The sequence below is a fragment of the Chironomus tepperi genome, unplaced genomic scaffold (genome assembly GCF_022539635.2).
Source record: "Chironomus tepperi strain 1889 unplaced genomic scaffold, CSIRO-AGI_Ctep_v1 contig_84, whole genome shotgun sequence".
Taxonomy (NCBI): Eukaryota; Metazoa; Arthropoda; class Insecta; order Diptera; family Chironomidae; genus Chironomus; species Chironomus tepperi.
The window spans coordinates 248,974-267,517 of NW_027226206.1; the positions used below are offsets into that span (position 1 = coordinate 248,974).

General features: G+C 31.2%; 2 protein-coding genes across 8 annotated transcripts in view; both read right to left on the reverse strand.

Moving 5' to 3' along the window:
• The window catches only part of Mbs (Myosin binding subunit), a 29,590-nt gene extending 14,764 nt beyond the window's left edge, over positions 1 to 14,826 (reverse strand). Inside the window, exons 1-11 of one of the 7 annotated variants that reach the window (XM_070634042.1) lie at positions 14,274 to 14,826; positions 4,333 to 4,445; positions 3,617 to 4,266; positions 3,388 to 3,444; positions 3,033 to 3,173; positions 2,883 to 2,961; positions 2,392 to 2,571; positions 1,969 to 2,058; positions 1,516 to 1,827; positions 994 to 1,159; positions 107 to 763 (exon numbers count right to left, since the gene is read on the reverse strand). In XM_070634042.1, the coding sequence (XP_070490143.1) occupies positions 107 to 763; positions 994 to 1,159; positions 1,516 to 1,827; positions 1,969 to 2,058; positions 2,392 to 2,571; positions 2,883 to 2,961; positions 3,033 to 3,173; positions 3,388 to 3,444; positions 3,617 to 4,266; positions 4,333 to 4,445; positions 14,274 to 14,522 (2,694 nt within the window). In that variant the 5' untranslated portion in view covers positions 14,523 to 14,826. The remainder of the gene's footprint in view (positions 1 to 106; positions 764 to 993; positions 1,160 to 1,515; positions 1,828 to 1,968; positions 2,059 to 2,391; positions 2,572 to 2,882; positions 2,962 to 3,032; positions 3,174 to 3,387; positions 3,445 to 3,616; positions 4,267 to 4,332; positions 4,446 to 14,273) is intronic. The other 6 variants (XM_070634041.1, XM_070634044.1, XM_070634045.1 and 3 more) reach the window with 6 other exon arrangements.
• Positions 14,827 to 15,193: 367 nt separating this feature from the next.
• Positions 15,194 to 17,769, reverse strand: sip3 (septin interacting protein 3). The gene is made up of 6 exons (XM_070634049.1): positions 17,395 to 17,769; positions 17,257 to 17,313; positions 17,003 to 17,191; positions 16,563 to 16,942; positions 16,377 to 16,502; positions 15,194 to 16,316 (listed from the first exon to the last, which is right to left on the reverse strand). The coding sequence occupies exons 1-6, from the start codon at positions 17,521 to 17,523 to the stop codon at positions 15,386 to 15,388; spliced, it is 1,812 nt and encodes a 603-aa protein (XP_070490150.1). The 5' UTR covers positions 17,524 to 17,769; the 3' UTR covers positions 15,194 to 15,385.
• Positions 17,770 to 18,544: the final 775 nt, after the last annotated feature.

The following is an 18,544-nucleotide window of genomic DNA, read 5'->3' on the forward strand; positions in this document are numbered from 1 at the left end:
TATAAAATAGAAATAAACACTCAAAAGAATAGAAGAAATAATAAAACTTTGGATTATAATTTTGTTGAAAGAAATGTGCAGCTTTTCCATTAATCTGGCATTTTACCTTATTATTATAGTCATTTTTTAATCTCCAAGAAGGCCTTCGTTCACCGAAAATCGTATGATGTATTGGAGAGGGCGGAAGAGGTTCATTTAAGTAACTTAAAGGCTCATTTGTCGATGTAGTTGTTGTTGTTGTAGTCGATGACTCGTCAATCGTGTTCACATCATATTTCCTAGCTTCTTGCTGCAATTTATCAGCCAATTTTAAGGATGATGCATTATCAATATCAAATAATGATCTGGGTGTCGGTATTGGAGGACTTGGATGTTCAGTCTTTTTACTAGCATCAGTATCACTATTGCTATTCGTTGAGGATGTTGATTTCGCTGACGATATAAGAGGCACATTAATTGTTGCTGTAACGGAATTTGCTGATGTTGTCTCAATGCTTAACCCTTTTTCCAAACGATTTGCCAAACTACTTATGGAACTAGTATTTGATCGTGGTGGCGGTGCAATTGTAAATGTTGCAGATATTTTTGGTTCATTACCATCTTCATCCTTTTCACTACTTTGTCGCAGAGTTTTTCGAAGCGGTGAACTAATTGTATAATTTACATTTACTTCCGTTTTGTCACTAACAGATGAATCTTCAGTTGCTGCTGGTGCGGTTGACTCTGATAAGCGTTCATTAAGCTCACTACTAGCATTCTCCGTCTAACAGGAGTTATTAATTAATGTTAGAATATTTATATGGGGGATTATTAAAGGAAGGATTAAAGTCAATCCTTGAGATTAAATTTAATCCGCGATTATCAAAAAAATTTTAATTAAAAGCGGAATAAAAATTTCTTCAAAGAAAAAAATAATAATAATGTGTCACTCGGTAAGAAAGCTTAATCTGTCGTTAATCCTTTTATCATATGAAGCAAATAAAGTTCACTTACGTTTCCATTACTGTTACTGGCATTTTTCAATTTAACTAATTGCTCTGCACTCTTTATCTCATCTAAAGTCACACCTTGAGTTGATCTTCTTGTTTCACGGACTCTCTTAGCGTGCGCTTTACGTTGTGTCTCACTTTCTTCATCTCTAGTCGGTGGAACGAACGATCTAATGAATTAACAATAAATTGATATAGTAATGTATCTGAGAATTGTTATAATTAGTATGAAAAAAAAGGTTGTTAATTAAAATTCCATTTTCATTCGGGATGTGAATAATGTCTTAATGAGTCATCATCCAAAAAACAATCTGTGTTGTGTGAATTATGTTAAATTTAAAGCAAAAACAAACTTAAGGAGTTAGTCATGGAATGACAATATTGTTATTTAGCACTTTAATCAGGACAATGATAAAAAAAACTCTCGGGTCAGATCTATAAAATTACATCTAAAAATTAGTCCAACTGGATTTATCTAACTTTCTATTCAAACAAATAAGAAATGAAAATTTTTAAATAAATTTACTTGAAAATGTTTTTGAAAATATTTCCGGGCGACAATTTATTAAGCATTGTCGACGACGGACTTGTTGGACTTGGCGATTGATTTGGTATTTCTTTCTGAGATTCGTCAGATTTTTCTGTTTTTTCGGGAATTTTAATTGCAACATCTGTGGCTGAATTTTTTCGCGCATTTGCTATATTAACCGTGTTTGTTATATTATTCAACGATTCTGCTGGTGAACTATATCGTCGCGCGATCAAATCAATTATATTTTGATTTGCTGTCATCAATGCTCCTACAGCTGACTCTTGTTTTGGCGTTGGTTTCTCATAACTTTTCATTTGAAAACATTTATGATTTGTGTGAGTTTATTGATGTGTAAAATTAAAATATAATGTATATGTACGATAATTTTTACAGGAATTCAATGAAAGATAATGAGGGGAAAGGGAGATAAAAATAATTGATACATACCTTCTCAAATGCACCGATGAGGGTGTTAATGATGGTGTCGAAGGAGTTGTTGATGGACTTGTAGGTGGCGTTTTCTCATTGGCTTTTTTACTACAAAAGATATAAAAAGAATTAATTAGTTTAAATTTTTTAGGAATGAAATTTTTAAATTTCAGAAGTTTTGCGCATTAAAACGCATACCAAACTCATTTTATATGCATAATACGCACATACCACATGATAGTACGCGCATAATATGCATATATCACACGATAGTCTGCGCATAATACGCAATCTTTAAAATATGCATATACCATATGATAGTGCGCGCATAATACAAAGTTATTAAAGAAAATAATCAAAAAAATTAAAGGCATGCACTGACAATTAGATATGTTGCAAAATTAATAGATTAATAGCGAAATTTGGTATGTTAAATACTACCTTAATTGACTTCTATGATCTTTGAGCGATGCTGAACGTTGTATAAGAAAATTCGTTATAGGCTTTGTGGTACTTTCCTTATCACTATCATCCTTAGCGTTAACTAATTTAGTAGCAGGCAATGCTGGACATGAATTTGCTTTAATTCGCGCTCGAAGCTCGATGTATTTTTGATAAAATCTTCACGTATAAGTAGGTTGATGTATTATTGATGAATTTGTTATTAGGTAATCAGTTTTAATGATTAAAACAATTTAGTAGCATTTTTTCAAATAAGCACAAAATATATGGCAAGGAAAAAAAAACATGAAAATGCAAAAAATAAGTAAATATTGTTAAGGGTATATTAGCAAATCATAAATTAATAAATTAAATTACACTCGTCTGCAACCAACAGAGTGAATTCAAAAACACACTTAGTTTTTGAGAATTTAAAGATAATTAACATGGAATAAAAAGTTAGAAAATAAATTAAGGAACAATTGACTCACTTCTCGTCATTTTCGAAACTTTGTGTTCGTCGTAAAATCACTTCAGAATCATTTGTTTGGTTTTCTTTTTCAGGAACTTCTACAATAAAAAGAATAAATTGTACACGTTATTATATTACAGTAATAATGCAGCTTTCATAATAAACTTACGAGTTTTCTGTGTATTTTCATCTTGAGCATTTGTTCGTCCTATCTCACTATTGGAATCATTTACTTTTGGTACAGTCGACTGTATCTGTTCTCGAACAGTTTCTGTTTTATTATTATTATTATTCGTTTTATTTTGCTCTTCTGGAATATGAGATGAAAAGGGAATTAGTTACAGACATAAAGTAAATAATTAAATGCTTTTTTAGGATATATATACAAAATAAATTAATTAGTACAACAAAGTGATACAATTTACTTTGATTAAAGTGATTGATATATTTTTTGTTCTAATACAATATTTACATCGAAATTGGTTATGGACAACAGCAAATTATTACATGAAGGGTCATTTTACCTTCTTCACTTTCACTTTCTTCGCTTTCTTCCTCACTTTCAGAATCCGATTCAGATTCTAGACATTTTTATACGATTTTTAATGAAGCGAGTTTAAAGAAATATTTAAATAAAAAATATGAAATTCATTTAAATTTTTAACTTATTTAACGAAATAAAAAAATTATCGACCCAAAAAATATAATGTCAAATTTCGATTTAATAAAGAATAATAATGATGAGATGCATACCTGTATTAGTAGTTTGTTCGGGTTCAATGGGTGATTTAAGTTCAACACGAATAACTTTTGGTGGCGATTCGATATTGTTTTCTAAATTATTGTCACTTATCCTAATTTGGCTGATGGGTCGTCGTTTTGTACGTTTATTGTTCTTTCTTAGTTCCTCAAGCCATGGAACCATATCTTTCGGCGCAATATCTATGCAGGTTTGATTTGAATAATTTTGAATATCTAGATCTGCCATTGATGCTATAAGCATTTGTGCAGCCTCTTTTTTACCCCAATAACAAGCCGCATGCAGTGGCGTCCAACCATCATTATCTTGACGATCTACATTCGCTCTTCCAGCTAACAAAAGACTTAAAACTTTCGTATATCCTTTAGCAGCGGCGACATGCAGCGCAGTTGCACCTGTTTTAGAATGTGGTCTATCAGCTTCGCTGGCATCTGATCTCAACCATTTCTTTGCATCAGCTAACATCGTCTTCTCTTCCTGTTGTCGTGCATCATCACAATCAATTCCTTGCTCGTCAATATAACGTTGAAGTAAATCTGCCATGGCATTTGTTCCTGCAATATCAATAGGCAGCTCGCCATCACTGTTAACTGCAGCCAAATCAGCACCATTTTCAATTAAATATCTCGCTATACTAACAATCCTAAAAATATTTTAATTGAACTATTAACCTCATTGTCTAAATAATTAAAATAAATTCGTATCTTACCCGCAAGATGATGTTGCGTGAAGCGGCGTCCATCCTTCATTATCTTTTCTATTAACATCAGCCCCATGAGATACTAGAAACTCTACCATATCTAAATTATCTTCTATACATGCCTGCAAAAATGAAAAGAAAACAAAAAAAAAAGTTTAAAAATATTTTATTTTATCATATCAATCCTACTCAAATTTTTTTGGAAATAGCATGTTCATGAATCATTCATAATTTAATCAATAAAGGAGAGATAAATCATTGGAAGTCTCAGCAAGCATTTTCAGACAGTCTAACCTCTCGAACGTGTATTGCCATCAAGACTCTAAAAATAATAATTCTGTTCTCTTTCTTTAAAAAAAAACTGTTGCTGTTTTGGCGGAAATTTTCAATTAAAAGCCAGTCGCAACGAAAATAATGACGTAACGTATTCCTCTCTCTTCTTCCACTTTCTCGATTTTTTACATCCATTGTATATTTGATGATCTATTATTAGAATGAATAACTGTGTGCTGTAATATTTATGTGAAGGATAATTACGAAAAAAAAAAGACGGTCAGTGCTACTGTAAAATTGCTACAAAAGTTGGCAACGCTGCTACCCCGATAAGCCCTTAAATTTTTTTGTAAAACTGCTTTATTTACACAGAATATTTTCCCAAAGCTGAAATTCAGATTATAATCTTTTGTGCTATGCAAATGAAAGTCATTTGTATTTATCTAGCTCTCTGGACATTTTTCTGTTTAAATATGAAAGTCTGATTCAGATCAAATTGTGTGTGACATAGGATTCATATGCTGTTGTTGTTCATAGAATTGTCATTGCAGAAAAGCTGATAAAGAGAACTGGATCAACGTCCTTTTTGAACGTCCTAAATATCTATTCTGGGTGGACGGCAGATTTCACCGTAAAAATGGGTCGTAATCAGCCGTAGCGATGCTGTTAGGACAACTTCGCGTTTTACCGTTAATACGGAAATGTTAAGACAGTGGAGCATTTGCTATTGACAATTAGCATAGGACACCCAGCGATAGAGCCATCTGAGAGAAGCCATGGATCACAAGTGATCTGCGCGGTCAATGAAGTGACTAAGTATGGCGACATAGTATTGCCTTAGAAAACACATTGTGCTGTTTGGATATCCCAACTATCTATTCTGTATTTCATGCTACAAATAATGCACATCAATTTTAAAAATATTTTCTTGGTGATCGTTTATTACAATCAGTTATTCTGTCAGTAAAAACTATTTATCACCCACGTCTTACTACAAAAAAATATAGAATTTACACGTTAATTGCCAGCTTGTTGATAGAACAAAGGAATAAAATTTCCAATAATTCATAGAGAAGACATTAGAGATGACTAAAGGGCCTCTTTGCGTAATTCCATGTGAAATAAGCAGGAACAGTGTAAAAAAATAATTTATTCTATTTATAGTGCTTGAACTATTGAAAGATCTCATTGAAAAAAGAAAGAAAAACTCATTTTTCACCCGTTCATTGAAGGAAAATTTAGGTGAAATTTTCATTTTCATTAATCGAACATTATTAATTGTTCTTTAATGTCTTCGATGATGTTTCAATGCCATAAATGTCAAGTAGGTAGAATTCAACTCAAGGTTTGAAAGGAAACAAATTATAGCGATAGAAAAGCTTTTGTATTGTTATATGGAAAATTTTTCCAGAACTAAACATTCATTTCCACAATATCTCGTCATTTTTCACATGATACATTGAAATCTGGCAAATTATCAAATAATGATTTATGTTGGCAAAATAAAAGCTATATACGAATCATCTGGAATGTGTTTAACAGAATGTTTTCATCTAAAATATTTATCGATAGAGCATGCTTTTCATCACTTTCATTAAAAATATCATTGAATGAAAATGAGAGATACCTTATATGAGCAATAGAATATAGTTTTTTTTGATATATTTCGTAACATTCATTCTCATTTACTCATTACATTTTATCTTTCAAAATCGACAGTAAAAATTGAGAAGAAGAAAAGATGTTCTACATAAAATTATCACAAGCAAGTCAAGAGTTATATTAATTTTGGCTCATTAAACGCATATTGAGACGCCAACTGAGAGAGGGTAAGCAAAGTAAGTAAGTAAAAGGTATTTTCAAAGACTTTTGTAAATAATTCTATTAAGATAAATTATGAAATATTATAGATTTTGAAACAAATTGCATGCTATTGCATGGACAATAAGTTTGATGTTGTCTTCGACATGCCAATGCAGAGAACAAATTTTCAGTGTGAATGGTAAAAACCCTTTGCCATCTTTTTGAGAATTTTTATTGAAATTTAAATGTAAAGCCAATCCAATAACAACTTTCTAAACCAGACTTGATAACAGAGCTCGACTCAGATATCAACTCGGATTTAATATAAAAAAGTCTTAAGTCGATTAGACTCAATAGGACACAAAATACATATGAAATTCGAGTAGAATTCCAGCTCTGCTTGATACAAAGGTTTGTTTGACCAGATTTTGACTGTAATCTAGCAAAATTTCAGCTTTGCAGTAGCATCTTTTCTTTGAATTTGACTTCATATTGCTTAAATTTAAATTTTTAAAAAATAACCCGAATAGCACAAAGTGTTTGCTTGGGCTACGACATTGTATTGAGGGACGACGAGAAGAAATCCAGATTTTACCGTGACGGTTAATTTTAACCAAACGGGTAAAATTAAATTCACTGCATTGTGCCGATCGAGTAGATTCTAGATATCTACTGAGACTCTAAGCCAGTGGTGTTCAAACTGTGTGTCGCGTGTGTTGCTACATTGTCGTGGCAAAATTAAGTTTACAATACACTGCTTTGGGAGCATTTGTGAGCCGAAGAGATTTTCAGAAAAATTCATCCCTTTTCTTTGGGACCAAGAAAAGCCTACATCCATCCAGTATGTCAAAAAGAATCAAAATTTTCAAAAAAATAAAAAATCAAGATTCAGAATAAAAATGAAGAAGATATAGCAGCAAAGAGACATAATTATCATCACATTATGGGCATCCGAAGAAGTATACATAAGAAGTGTGTATACAAAGAATTGAAAGTTTTGTAAGTTGAATAGAGTCTCAGAAAGAGTTGTTGTTGTATATCAAAATCAAATAAGGAATTGCATCCAACAATAAATCATTTCTTTTATAATTTTTCTTCTGTTTTATCGAGCAACTATCAATTCGTTAACTCATAATAAAGAAACATCATTTGTTTGACTGTCGTCTTATGAATGGAATATTAACAGAGACATTCTATTGTGGAACATCATCATCATTTTTTTTTTGCGAGATGGATGTAAAGTCTACATACATACAACAAAAAAATAATATATCATAAAGAGTTTGAGACGAGTTTCATCATTTTAATTTAATATATTTCATACACAATGCAGCAGTTGAAAAGCAATTAACGTTATTAAGCAATTACTATCAACGTTTTGGAGCATGTATACAATCAGTATTTTGTTCTGAATTCATATTTAAAGTAAATTTTTAATATTTGTCTTATTAAAAATGGATATTAGGTCACTGAACTTAATATCATCACGTTTGAGCTTCCATTTTTTTACTTAACTTTCAATACACATTGCTATGCTCATTATAGCCAAATCATTTTAGCACACAAAATGCGGATATAATTAAAACTATAAAAAAAAAATATTTAAAAATCATGCAAAATTGAGCTGTTTCCTATATTAGGATTTAAATGAATACTCAATACATTCATCAATGCACAGCACAGCGCAAAACACTTGGGATTTGTTTATTACAAGCTTTAAATGTACGAAGAAATTGAATTAGATTTTTTTTATCAAACAAACAAAAAACTTGGAAGTAAAAAAAATTATAACCGCAAATTGAAATCTATCACTGACTGTTTTGTCGTAGGCATTGCTTTTGATAGTTGAATATTTAATTGATTTGATGAATTATTATTTACATAACATTTCTAGGTTTTATTATTCCTTAATATGATTAAATCAAGTATGAAAATCATTTTATGGCTTATTTTGGGAAGGTAGACATTTAGTTGACAATCGTATTCATGTATGCATGCTAGACTTCATGTAGTTAATTATTATGATTTCATCTTTTTTGGATATTCTTCTTAAGAATGATTTGATTGTTCATTTCAAAACTTCTTATTTTAATCTCTCTGGTCGTGTCTTGCCCTCAAATTTGTCATCGACCATCTGACCACGACATATCAATTCTGCACATATCTTTAACTTGGAAGGTCATACATAAATGCTTGGAACCAGAGAAGATAGAGACTAGAAAAGCAGAAGAATGGCTAGCTCGAGTGGCACAATGTGTCGTTGTCAACCGTCACGGTGACATCAAAGCAACTTCGTGTTTTACTGTGAATTCGACAATGTAGCATTGACCTAATAACCACATTGTGCTGTTAGGGTTCAATCAACATTAAATGTTCATTCACTATTAGTTGCAGGTTTTGTCCAAAACTGTATGCCTGCAATCAGAAAACGCAAGCCTGCAGTCTTGGACAAACTATAAGGAACAGTCGAAAACTGCAGGCCTGTGCATCTAAAACGCAGGCAATGCAAACCTTTGGTTCTTGATCAAACTCCAGTTTATTAAAAGATTCACAGCCATAAGTCTGATAAAAACAGCAACAAATCAGCATAGCAGCAACAAATGTGCCACAACAACAAATTTGGCTCCAAGATTTTATGAAGTTCCATTCATGTGATTCTGTGTCTAAACAGCATCGTGAATATTATTAAATTTAATACGTTTATCATATTTTTTTCTGTGTGTAGGAGTAGACACAGCATTATATCATATTTCATCTCAGCATTTGATACGACGTCATTAAGTTCAAAACATCAATTTCTTTTCTTTTCAATCTTCGATATTATCACTTTAACAGCTTTTTTGTCATCGGATCTTCAATCAAATAAAATATATATGCTACATTATTTAAATATTGTGCTGATTTCCATAAATTCGATTTAAATTTAGGGTCAAAGGTTAACTTGAAATTCTATTCAGATGAATCTTTAAAATTTAACAAGAAATTTGTGAGTCAAGTTCTATAAATGTGAATTTTGGAATGAGATTCTTTAAGCTTGCAGACTAGATGTGCATGATAAGGTTATTTTTGGAATTTGATAAGATTGAATATGGGTCAAATTTGAAGTCAGTCCTTCAGTTGATTAGTCTCTAATTAAAGGAGGTGAGAACAGAAGCCAGAGTCTTTAAGACACGACAAGCTCAGGATTAGCTCAACAAAAGAGAATCGATGAAATGGTTCAATTTCAGGCAATAGTTATCTAATTTTCGTTCTAGTTTCCAAGATAAGTATGAGTGTTGGATGCAGTTTTAAGGTCTCTGGCACATAATTTGTATCCATTACTAGGATAGCACAAGGGTTAACTAGTACCTGGATGATTTTCTTGACGGAATCTTGGATACACGAATTTGCAACAAGGTGTACTGCAAAGAAGTTCAGGTCTTATGACTTAGGCCATTGCAATTTGCAGAGCTTGCAAGTGATTCGAATGCCCCTATAAACTTTAAGTCTAAAGGACGTATTAAATAGCTTATTAACCGCAGTGTCTTCAACTATAGATATTAGACCTGATATTCATACATCTTAAAGACGTATGCTACTTAAATAAGATCTATGACAAAACTGACTGCACTTAAATCAGTTCAAATCACCCCAAATTTCAGCACGTTACTTAAGTTATGAAATCGATTAACCGATAACATTTTGTGTACACTTAATCACTGTTTCTTAAAACAAATATTGAAGTTATAGAGACATATTACACATTGGTAATCACAGGAATTATAAGGAATGAATCACACATGAATTTGATAAGCTTTTTCATTCATACTGCAGGCTAGTTTATGCTAAAAAATATAATCTTGCAAACATTACTTTCTCAAAGAAACAGAAACCTTATTTAATGCAATAAACATTAATAGATTATTTTAATAAGTGAAATGAAAATTTTGTATTGGCTACACATTAATGTATATAATTTTCACTTCCGAATAAATAAAGTAATTACTCGCGGGGAGGGAAGAAGCATTAAATCAATTCGTTCCTAAAATTTAATTCTGAGATAAATGATCATAAAGAATCAATATATGAGGCACAAATAATTAACTTTAAATAGGTTTATGTGCCAAAAAATAAGCAAAGCAGGAACATTTTACTCGTAAAATTTATAATATAATGCGTTCAAATAGACAATAAATGTTAAATATATTTTACGGAATATGTGAATGGATAAAAATAGAAAATTTAAAAAAAAAATATTGCGAGCCTTATGCTTGATCGATTTTTGCATTAGTAAGTCAACAGACTCATTAGCTAATTAGTTTTTGTAATAATAAATAAGGAAGGCAGGCAGCATGCTTTAAAAACATGAATAAATAATCTTGACATATAATGGATAATCTCTAAGCCTAAGCCCTAAAACAACAGCATATTGATAAATATGTGAAAGAAATTGCGACTTTAAAGTGTCATAATGTCATTAAACTTCATGCATGCTATTAATCATAATAAAATGTTGATAAATAGCTTAATTCAAATTTATGATCCTTGAAATTTTTCTTACAACAAAAAAAAAGCTCTGTGTATATAAAGACATAATGCAGAAATTGTACGCATACATGCTCTAGTTATATCTATATCATGCATGATTTCGTCTACGCTAATGTACTTTTCTCAATAAAAAATTATCTCTTTCCTCATTACTCAAAAACCATAATAAATGCAATTTGTTTTACACATTTCACTATTATTAAGAGTTTTTGTTGTTTCTAGTGAGTCTGTACTGTACATATATATAATATCCAGTGATGGATGAAGTGTATCATATCAGCACTTGCTCACAAATTCATTCATTATTATTATTTATTTAACTGTTCGTCACACAACAGCTAAAAGCTTGCATTTTAAGAGGAAAGAAAGAGAAATAAAATAAAAAAAAAATGTGAAAATAATATCAATGCCAAATCCTTCGCAACTTGTTGCTTTCGTCAAATCATTTCTTAATTAAATATCTCATTATGTTTCGACATTCCTTAACGAAAAAAAAAATAAAATAAATGTTTATAGGCATTCATTTATTATTTTCAATTTTATGGTTCTCAAGCCAAAAAGCATAAATTGCATAATGTTAAGAACGAGTGCAATGGCAATTGTGTTAAATTTATTCGCGTTTAATGTCATTTGTTTATGTTGCACCACATATATTTATTTATGCTTTTTATGTGACATTCGTGACATGATGGCTACACAGATATATCCAATTCAAGGTTCTTATATATATTTTTCTTCTCTTTTCTACAGTATAGAAGATCCACCTTAAATAACTATGTCTATGTCTATAGCACAAGTGATGAAAAGCTCAAGATGAAAAATGAAATAAATGCTTCAGCTTGAAGCAACAAGCAGCAAGTAATAAATAAAATTTCAAAAAATATTTCCTTACATTCACTATGTGCAGCTTTTGTAACACAATGTAAAGTGTAATTACAGATGACAATCAAAAACTGTATCAAATGTCATGAAATGCACTAGGTAGACAGGTTTCATAATCGAATTAGAATTATTCTATTCATTAAATAATGAGATGTTATGACGTCAATTGACAATAAAATTAGATTTCGATGAAAATTAAGCAGTTCTGATTATTAAGGGGGCTTTTATCGAGCATAATGATTTTGGGTGTGAACCAAGTTCATGTTCCGAGCAGCACAATGCAGTCACTAGGCGACTGTTACATCGTCCAGTAGATGAAAAGACATGAAGTTGCTCTGAATTGAAATTTTCCGCATCGTGTTGCTCGGTTGTGCTCCTCCACAAATTTGATACGTTTTGTATATTTTCACTTATGACGTCTAACATTTAATCATGAATTGTGGGATTTGAGGTTGTGTAGCACTCTTTGAACTTGAAATCATTTCCGAATCATCTCCAAAATTGGTAAAAATTACAATTAAGCTCCTATCACTGCACTCCTGCATTCGATTGGCATAATTACCGATTAATCAGATTTTTGACCCTAATATCATCAACTAATCCTTTAAGACTATTGCATGCCAAGTTTTAACTGCCAATAATTTTCCTCGTAAAATCAATTAGCTCAGTTTTTTTATCAATGTTGCACGAAGAAGTCATAAAACAACATCATAAATAGTTCTTATTACTATTTTCCGTATATTTGGTCTTATCTGTTATAGTTTTAATGTAACGAACCTGTATTATCTATTTGAACTACATTCGTTTCTTGTGTGTATCCATTCATAAAAAGTCAATTTGATGAGTGTAAAGCTCGAAGTCGAGTCAAATTTTGTATGGAGTCGAGTCGAGTCAAGTCGAATTTTGTATGGAAAGTTCAACTTAAGTCGACTCGACTCCATACAAAATCCGAGTCGAACTCAAGCTCTGGCAGAGTGTAAACTAGATTATTAAGAATTTTTAGGCATTCAAAGATTAATTGCCATTTTATTGAATTACAAAATCTTAGAATTTGATGTCGAAACTTGAAATTCATAAAATTCATAGACCTTAAATTGATTAATAAAGATGGAAATAATTTATAGATACAGAAGTGTACATGTGCATGACACAAAAGTATTCATTGGAACAAGAGAAATTTGAAGAAGAAAGAAAGAAAAAAAAATATGAATTAAGAAAACGAATATACCGCGAAATTTCTATCTAAATATTTACAGCAATCAGAGCGAAAAAAAGACTGAAATCATGAAAAGTCCATGTTTAGACATGGATGGATATTCTCGTAAGCAGTTATAAGGGACGAGAACAGATGTTTAGAGGCCTACATAAAATATAATATTGTATAATCATGCCACACTTGACTCAATTAATGAATTATTTATTATCATCAATGTCTTACATCTTTTGATCTCACACCATCATCATCTTACTGAATTAATTTTTATCTGATCGTGCTAATGTTGTTTTCAACTTCCATAAACATATCATAATGTGATCAATTCTTATCAGTATGGCAGCGAATGTAGAGGAATTGATTTTTATTTATTATTAAAATTCAATTAATTCATGAGACAGAGACTTCTTTGGCTGAATGAAAATTGCTGTTGAGCCAGACAGACTTGTAATTCAACTTTATTTAATAAATCATCATAAATTGACAATTATAATCATGCGAATGTAATTGCTTGACTCTTTTATTCCCTTCATTAAATTTAGTGCTTAATGTGCATGACTAGGTCAACAAAAATGTGTCCTTGGATAGAACCATCTTATCATTATTATTCATATGTAGGACACAAAAATGCATTAAAATAAATTGTTAATTTATAAAATTCATAGCACTAATATCGTGTGTGCTGTGTGCTGTACATAACAATATAAAATAATAATGATGACAACAAAAAAAATTCGCGAGATTTTTTTGTATTGTGAATTTCCTTACATTTTCTGGCACACAAGCACGTACTATTGAGTATATACACAAATCGACCAAGCACTATATAAGACAGAAAAAATAATATATAATTTTCTTCTTTGAGATCATGAGAACTGAAATATTTTTGGCAAAAAAATTCTGTCGAATTGTATGTAATTCACTAAACTTTAGTTTTTGGAACACTTTAAACCGAGATAACATATGTATTTCCTAACAAAATTATCAAAAACAGCAATGGAACTGGCTTTTTACATAGCTATAGTAATTTTAATAGACAAGCCATCATGTTTATGTATTTTTTCGCTTGTTTCAGAAATTCTAAAAATAATCATTTCACTTTTTCTTTCCCTTTCTTCTTAGCTTGCTTGCGAGCAGCAAAAAAAGACGATTATGATTCAATCAGCATCATGAAATTTTATCCAATTTAGATACTCATTTCCATTTGACAAAATGGTGTTAAGGGGAATTGCTAAAAAATTGATCATCTTACTTGATGTAAGGCAGTTAATCCATCGACATTTGCTGTATCGATATCAGCTCCTCCACTATTGAGCATATTAAGCACTTCATCTTTATCGCCAGCAGCACAAGCCGCTAAGAATATACATCCAGCAGAAAATCTCACTCTTCTATCCTTTAAATTCTTTGGCACTACCGATTCACGATTCGTTTCCGAGTCTTCATATCGTTTCAATTGTTCAGCCCTCTTAGAAAAGGCCGTCTTATTACTTAAAGCCATTTCTTTTTTTTTCACAATTTTTCTTTTCTTTTTTTTTACTAAATTATTTTTTTAATATTTTTCCTTAGATTACTGATTTTTAATGAATACTTTTTTGAAGACATAAACACTACACATAAAAGCATATACTTCACTTTGCTCCTAACGATTTAGTTAGTGTTTCCTAATGAAATTTTTAAATAATTGAACATTTTAAGTATTTTTCTTACATTTCAAAAAAACACGACTGATCGACACAGTATCTGGCTTCCGTGCAACATTTAAACTCTACAATATTTAAGTCTCCAAACTTTTCCAATCGACCATTCAAATTCCTTTACTCTCTGTACTGTCTATTCACATTCCTCAGACTTATGCTTGATTCAATTTAAGCGCGGAAGTAATCCACAAGACTGGGGCATGTAACTAAATTCTACAGGAATTTTGGAGACTTTTTTCTTGACAGAATGACTTTAAAGCTAGTCAACTAATTGTGCAAGAGCTACAGAATATGTAAATCACATTCCTATGTTTATTAAGTCTATCAAAAGATAGAATCAAGTGACCAATCTGAGAGGGGCAAACTACTTCTGAAATTTGAAAATTTTACCGTTATTTTTTTTGGAGATTAATACAATTGCTTACCAAAAAGTATCATAAGAATCAAATCAGAATGAGAAGAAGTTGCATGATTAATATATTTACATTTTTATTCAGCAATTTCACTTTAGATAGGTATAAATCTTTGCCATTAATTACACATCAATCTTTTTTATAAATCGTCCACTATCCATCTGTCTTTCATAGAATTTTTGGATAGATAGTAAGCGATCATCATTTTTTAATAAATTTACTAATTTATGTAGTTTGCTTGATAAAAAAGTTTAATTGGGTAAAAATTTCTGTAATCGACGCTTTCTAATTTCGTTTGTTTCATCTGGTTCGCTATTATTTGTGTTGGATGTCTCATTTGCAATAAATGTTGCCGATGGACTATCTATTATGATTGACGAGGTTGATGGATTACTATTAGAATCTATAGATGATGTTTTTGGTTGATCAAGATGTAACTCACTTCCCAAATCTTCTACCTTTACTTTAGTGATGTCAATCTTTTCATCCTCAGTCTTATTTGTTGTTGTTGTCGAGGATGTTGATGGAGATGCTTCTTTCTCACTTTTTGTAGGCATTTCAGTGCTAGTGGTTGATTGTGGTGAAACTGTTGGAACTGGAGGAAGATTTGTTACGACCATTTGATATTGATTCATTAGAGCAATTGATGCGTTTATCATTGTATTAATATTTTTTAGTAATTTAAGTCTTTCCTCAACATGACCTCGTTCATTTCCTTCCATTGCTCTTAATTCTTCCACTGTTAACTGATCCAAGTTTTGTGGCATTGGAGGTGGTGGAATTGTATAAGGTGCCATAAATGGCGGAAGGAAAAATGGTGGTGGCATGGGAATATTAGGTCCTGTTGAAGTTGATGGAATAAATGGTGGATGAGGAATTCCTGAAGATGATTGTGGCTGATTATTGTTGTTCATTGCAGCTTGATTCATAAAATTAAGGAAAGGATTTGGAGCAATTATCGGCTGTTGTGGTTGCTGTGGCTGATTTTGTTGTTGCTCGGGTCTAGCATTATTATTTGCATTGTTTGCAGCTTGTAATGGCTGTGTAGAGGTAATTGGAGTGCGCAAAATATTCAAACGACATGTTGGACATGTTTGTTGACGTTGGAACCAAGACCTTAAGCACACCGTGTGGAAAATGTGACCACAAGGAAGTTTCTTCGAATTGTTAACCATGTCCTCACTATAATAATAAATTAATTAATAGAATAAGAATCTCGATCAATAATAATGCACAACATACCGGCAAATGATGCAAATATTATCTGATAATGCCAATTCCTCAGGAGTTGCATCAGGATAGAGTGTATTCATGTTGTGAATAGCACGTCGCGAAAGAATCACGTCATTTAATGCTTTCTTGAAATTTCTGAAATGACATTAATGTCAGTAAATTGCACAATTAAGAATATTAAGTATTTTCACGTACCTGATTGTATAGTACATAGGTCTGAATGCAAACAACGGCAAAGTATATATCTTTACCATTAAGAACACAAAAACAATATAAAGAATCACTCGAATAAGTCCAACAACGAGTTCAGTGTAAAGCAAAAATACTGCTTTATTTTCCCATGGCGATTCAGATCGTAATTCAGCTGCATGTAGTACATACTTGATCATTGTATTCGCCACCATTGTTATTAAAATTGCATATTCAAAACCAAATACTAATTGTACTGTTGCACCTTTTGCCAAAGTTGATTGATAAGCGTACAAAATTAGCATATAGTCCAAAATGCCCAATACACTCAAAAGGCCAGCAACTCTTAAATGGAATATCCAACCTATCACAGGACTTCGTTCCATCTACAAATTAATAAAATTTGTTTATAGTCAGGTAAGCAAAATTGAGGATCAATGACTTACATAGTCAACTCTATCTTCCGCAAGCCAATGAAATGACTTGAGAAATAGTAAAACAGTGAATAGGGCAATAAACTTAGGATTGAAATCATCTCTAAACACTGTAAAAGCTAAACATGTTTCTGTTAGCGCGTACCAAAATCGTTCCATTAAATGCTCGAATTCAGCAGCTCTTAAAGTTCCCAGGAAAATCTACAAAGAAGACACAAATGACAATACAATGATTAGGCACTAAAATGAACATACTTTATACTTACTTTTCTCATTAATTTTCCTAGCATTAAAACTAAAATCAACGATTGAAAATAGATTACCTGAAACGAATGCATTTATTAATTATCGATGGAAAACATATACGTCAGAGGAAATGATAAAAAAGTTGAAGTAATACTTACTGCCATACTTGGATTACTTTTTGAAATATATACAACAGAAGGATAAAATTGTTTTTTCTGAATCACAGCATTGGCTATAACTGCTCCTGAAAGAACAGCCGATGCCAAGAATACTAGAGAATATCTCATGATTACTCCTGATAATAGATTTGAAATGCTGATGAAAAATAGATTAATTTTGAAAGATTTTGATGGATTAATTCTATTATCAAATGGTTAAATTCCGTGCTATCTCCAAGAGACTTTTGTAAGTTGTTGATCTAGTATTGATTTCACATGTCAATTCTATACAATTTTGACTTAATTACTCAATTTTCCTGATTTTTATTATAATTTTTCTTACTATTTACGTGGATTTTATTTTCTTAACTATTAACATGCCCCGTTTAGTATGACACGTGAGACTTGTCCATACCCAAATATTGGTCACAAATGTGAGATTTATAATGTTATTTTTATAATAAATTCAACTATGTTCCTAACAAAGGTGACTGTAATTATTTGATGAGTTGATACTAATAATTAAGGTTAAAAGTTTGACACCGAAATGTAAACATACAAACAGACATTTGATAAAAATTATACATGAATCAGTATTTTCCAATCTTGGCGATGCGCAATTGAATGTTCTTCGGTCAGTCTGTCTGTTAGATGTTGTCCAATTTCAAATTGCATTTGAATGGATCTCGGGATTTTCATTAATTTTGCTGAAAAATGACTTTTTGATTCATAATAAAATTTTAGTACTAAAAATATAACGGAAGTTCAAAATTCAAATTCAAAGTTCCAAGTTTGAACTGATAAGTTTAGGCGGCAAAATGAGGAAATTTCAGAGAAAAAATTTATTCGAATTTCAGAATTCATACAGCAATCGTCGTTGAATCTAAAAAGTGAGTTTTAAGAAATAAAATATTAACATACAAATTTTAAGACAATGGAGAATCAGAGATCTGCCGGAATTTGGTGGCTGGACGATCATTGAGTAATTGGATATATTTAACACTTAAATACAGGAAAAATATCCGGATTTGAAGTCTAGATTCAAATAAAAAGGTAGGTGGAAAAATGAGAAAAAAGCCATAACTTGGTGTTAGCTTAGTTACTTTTGTACTTACTGCAAATGCGCTCTAGTTTTATATCAATCTTCAAA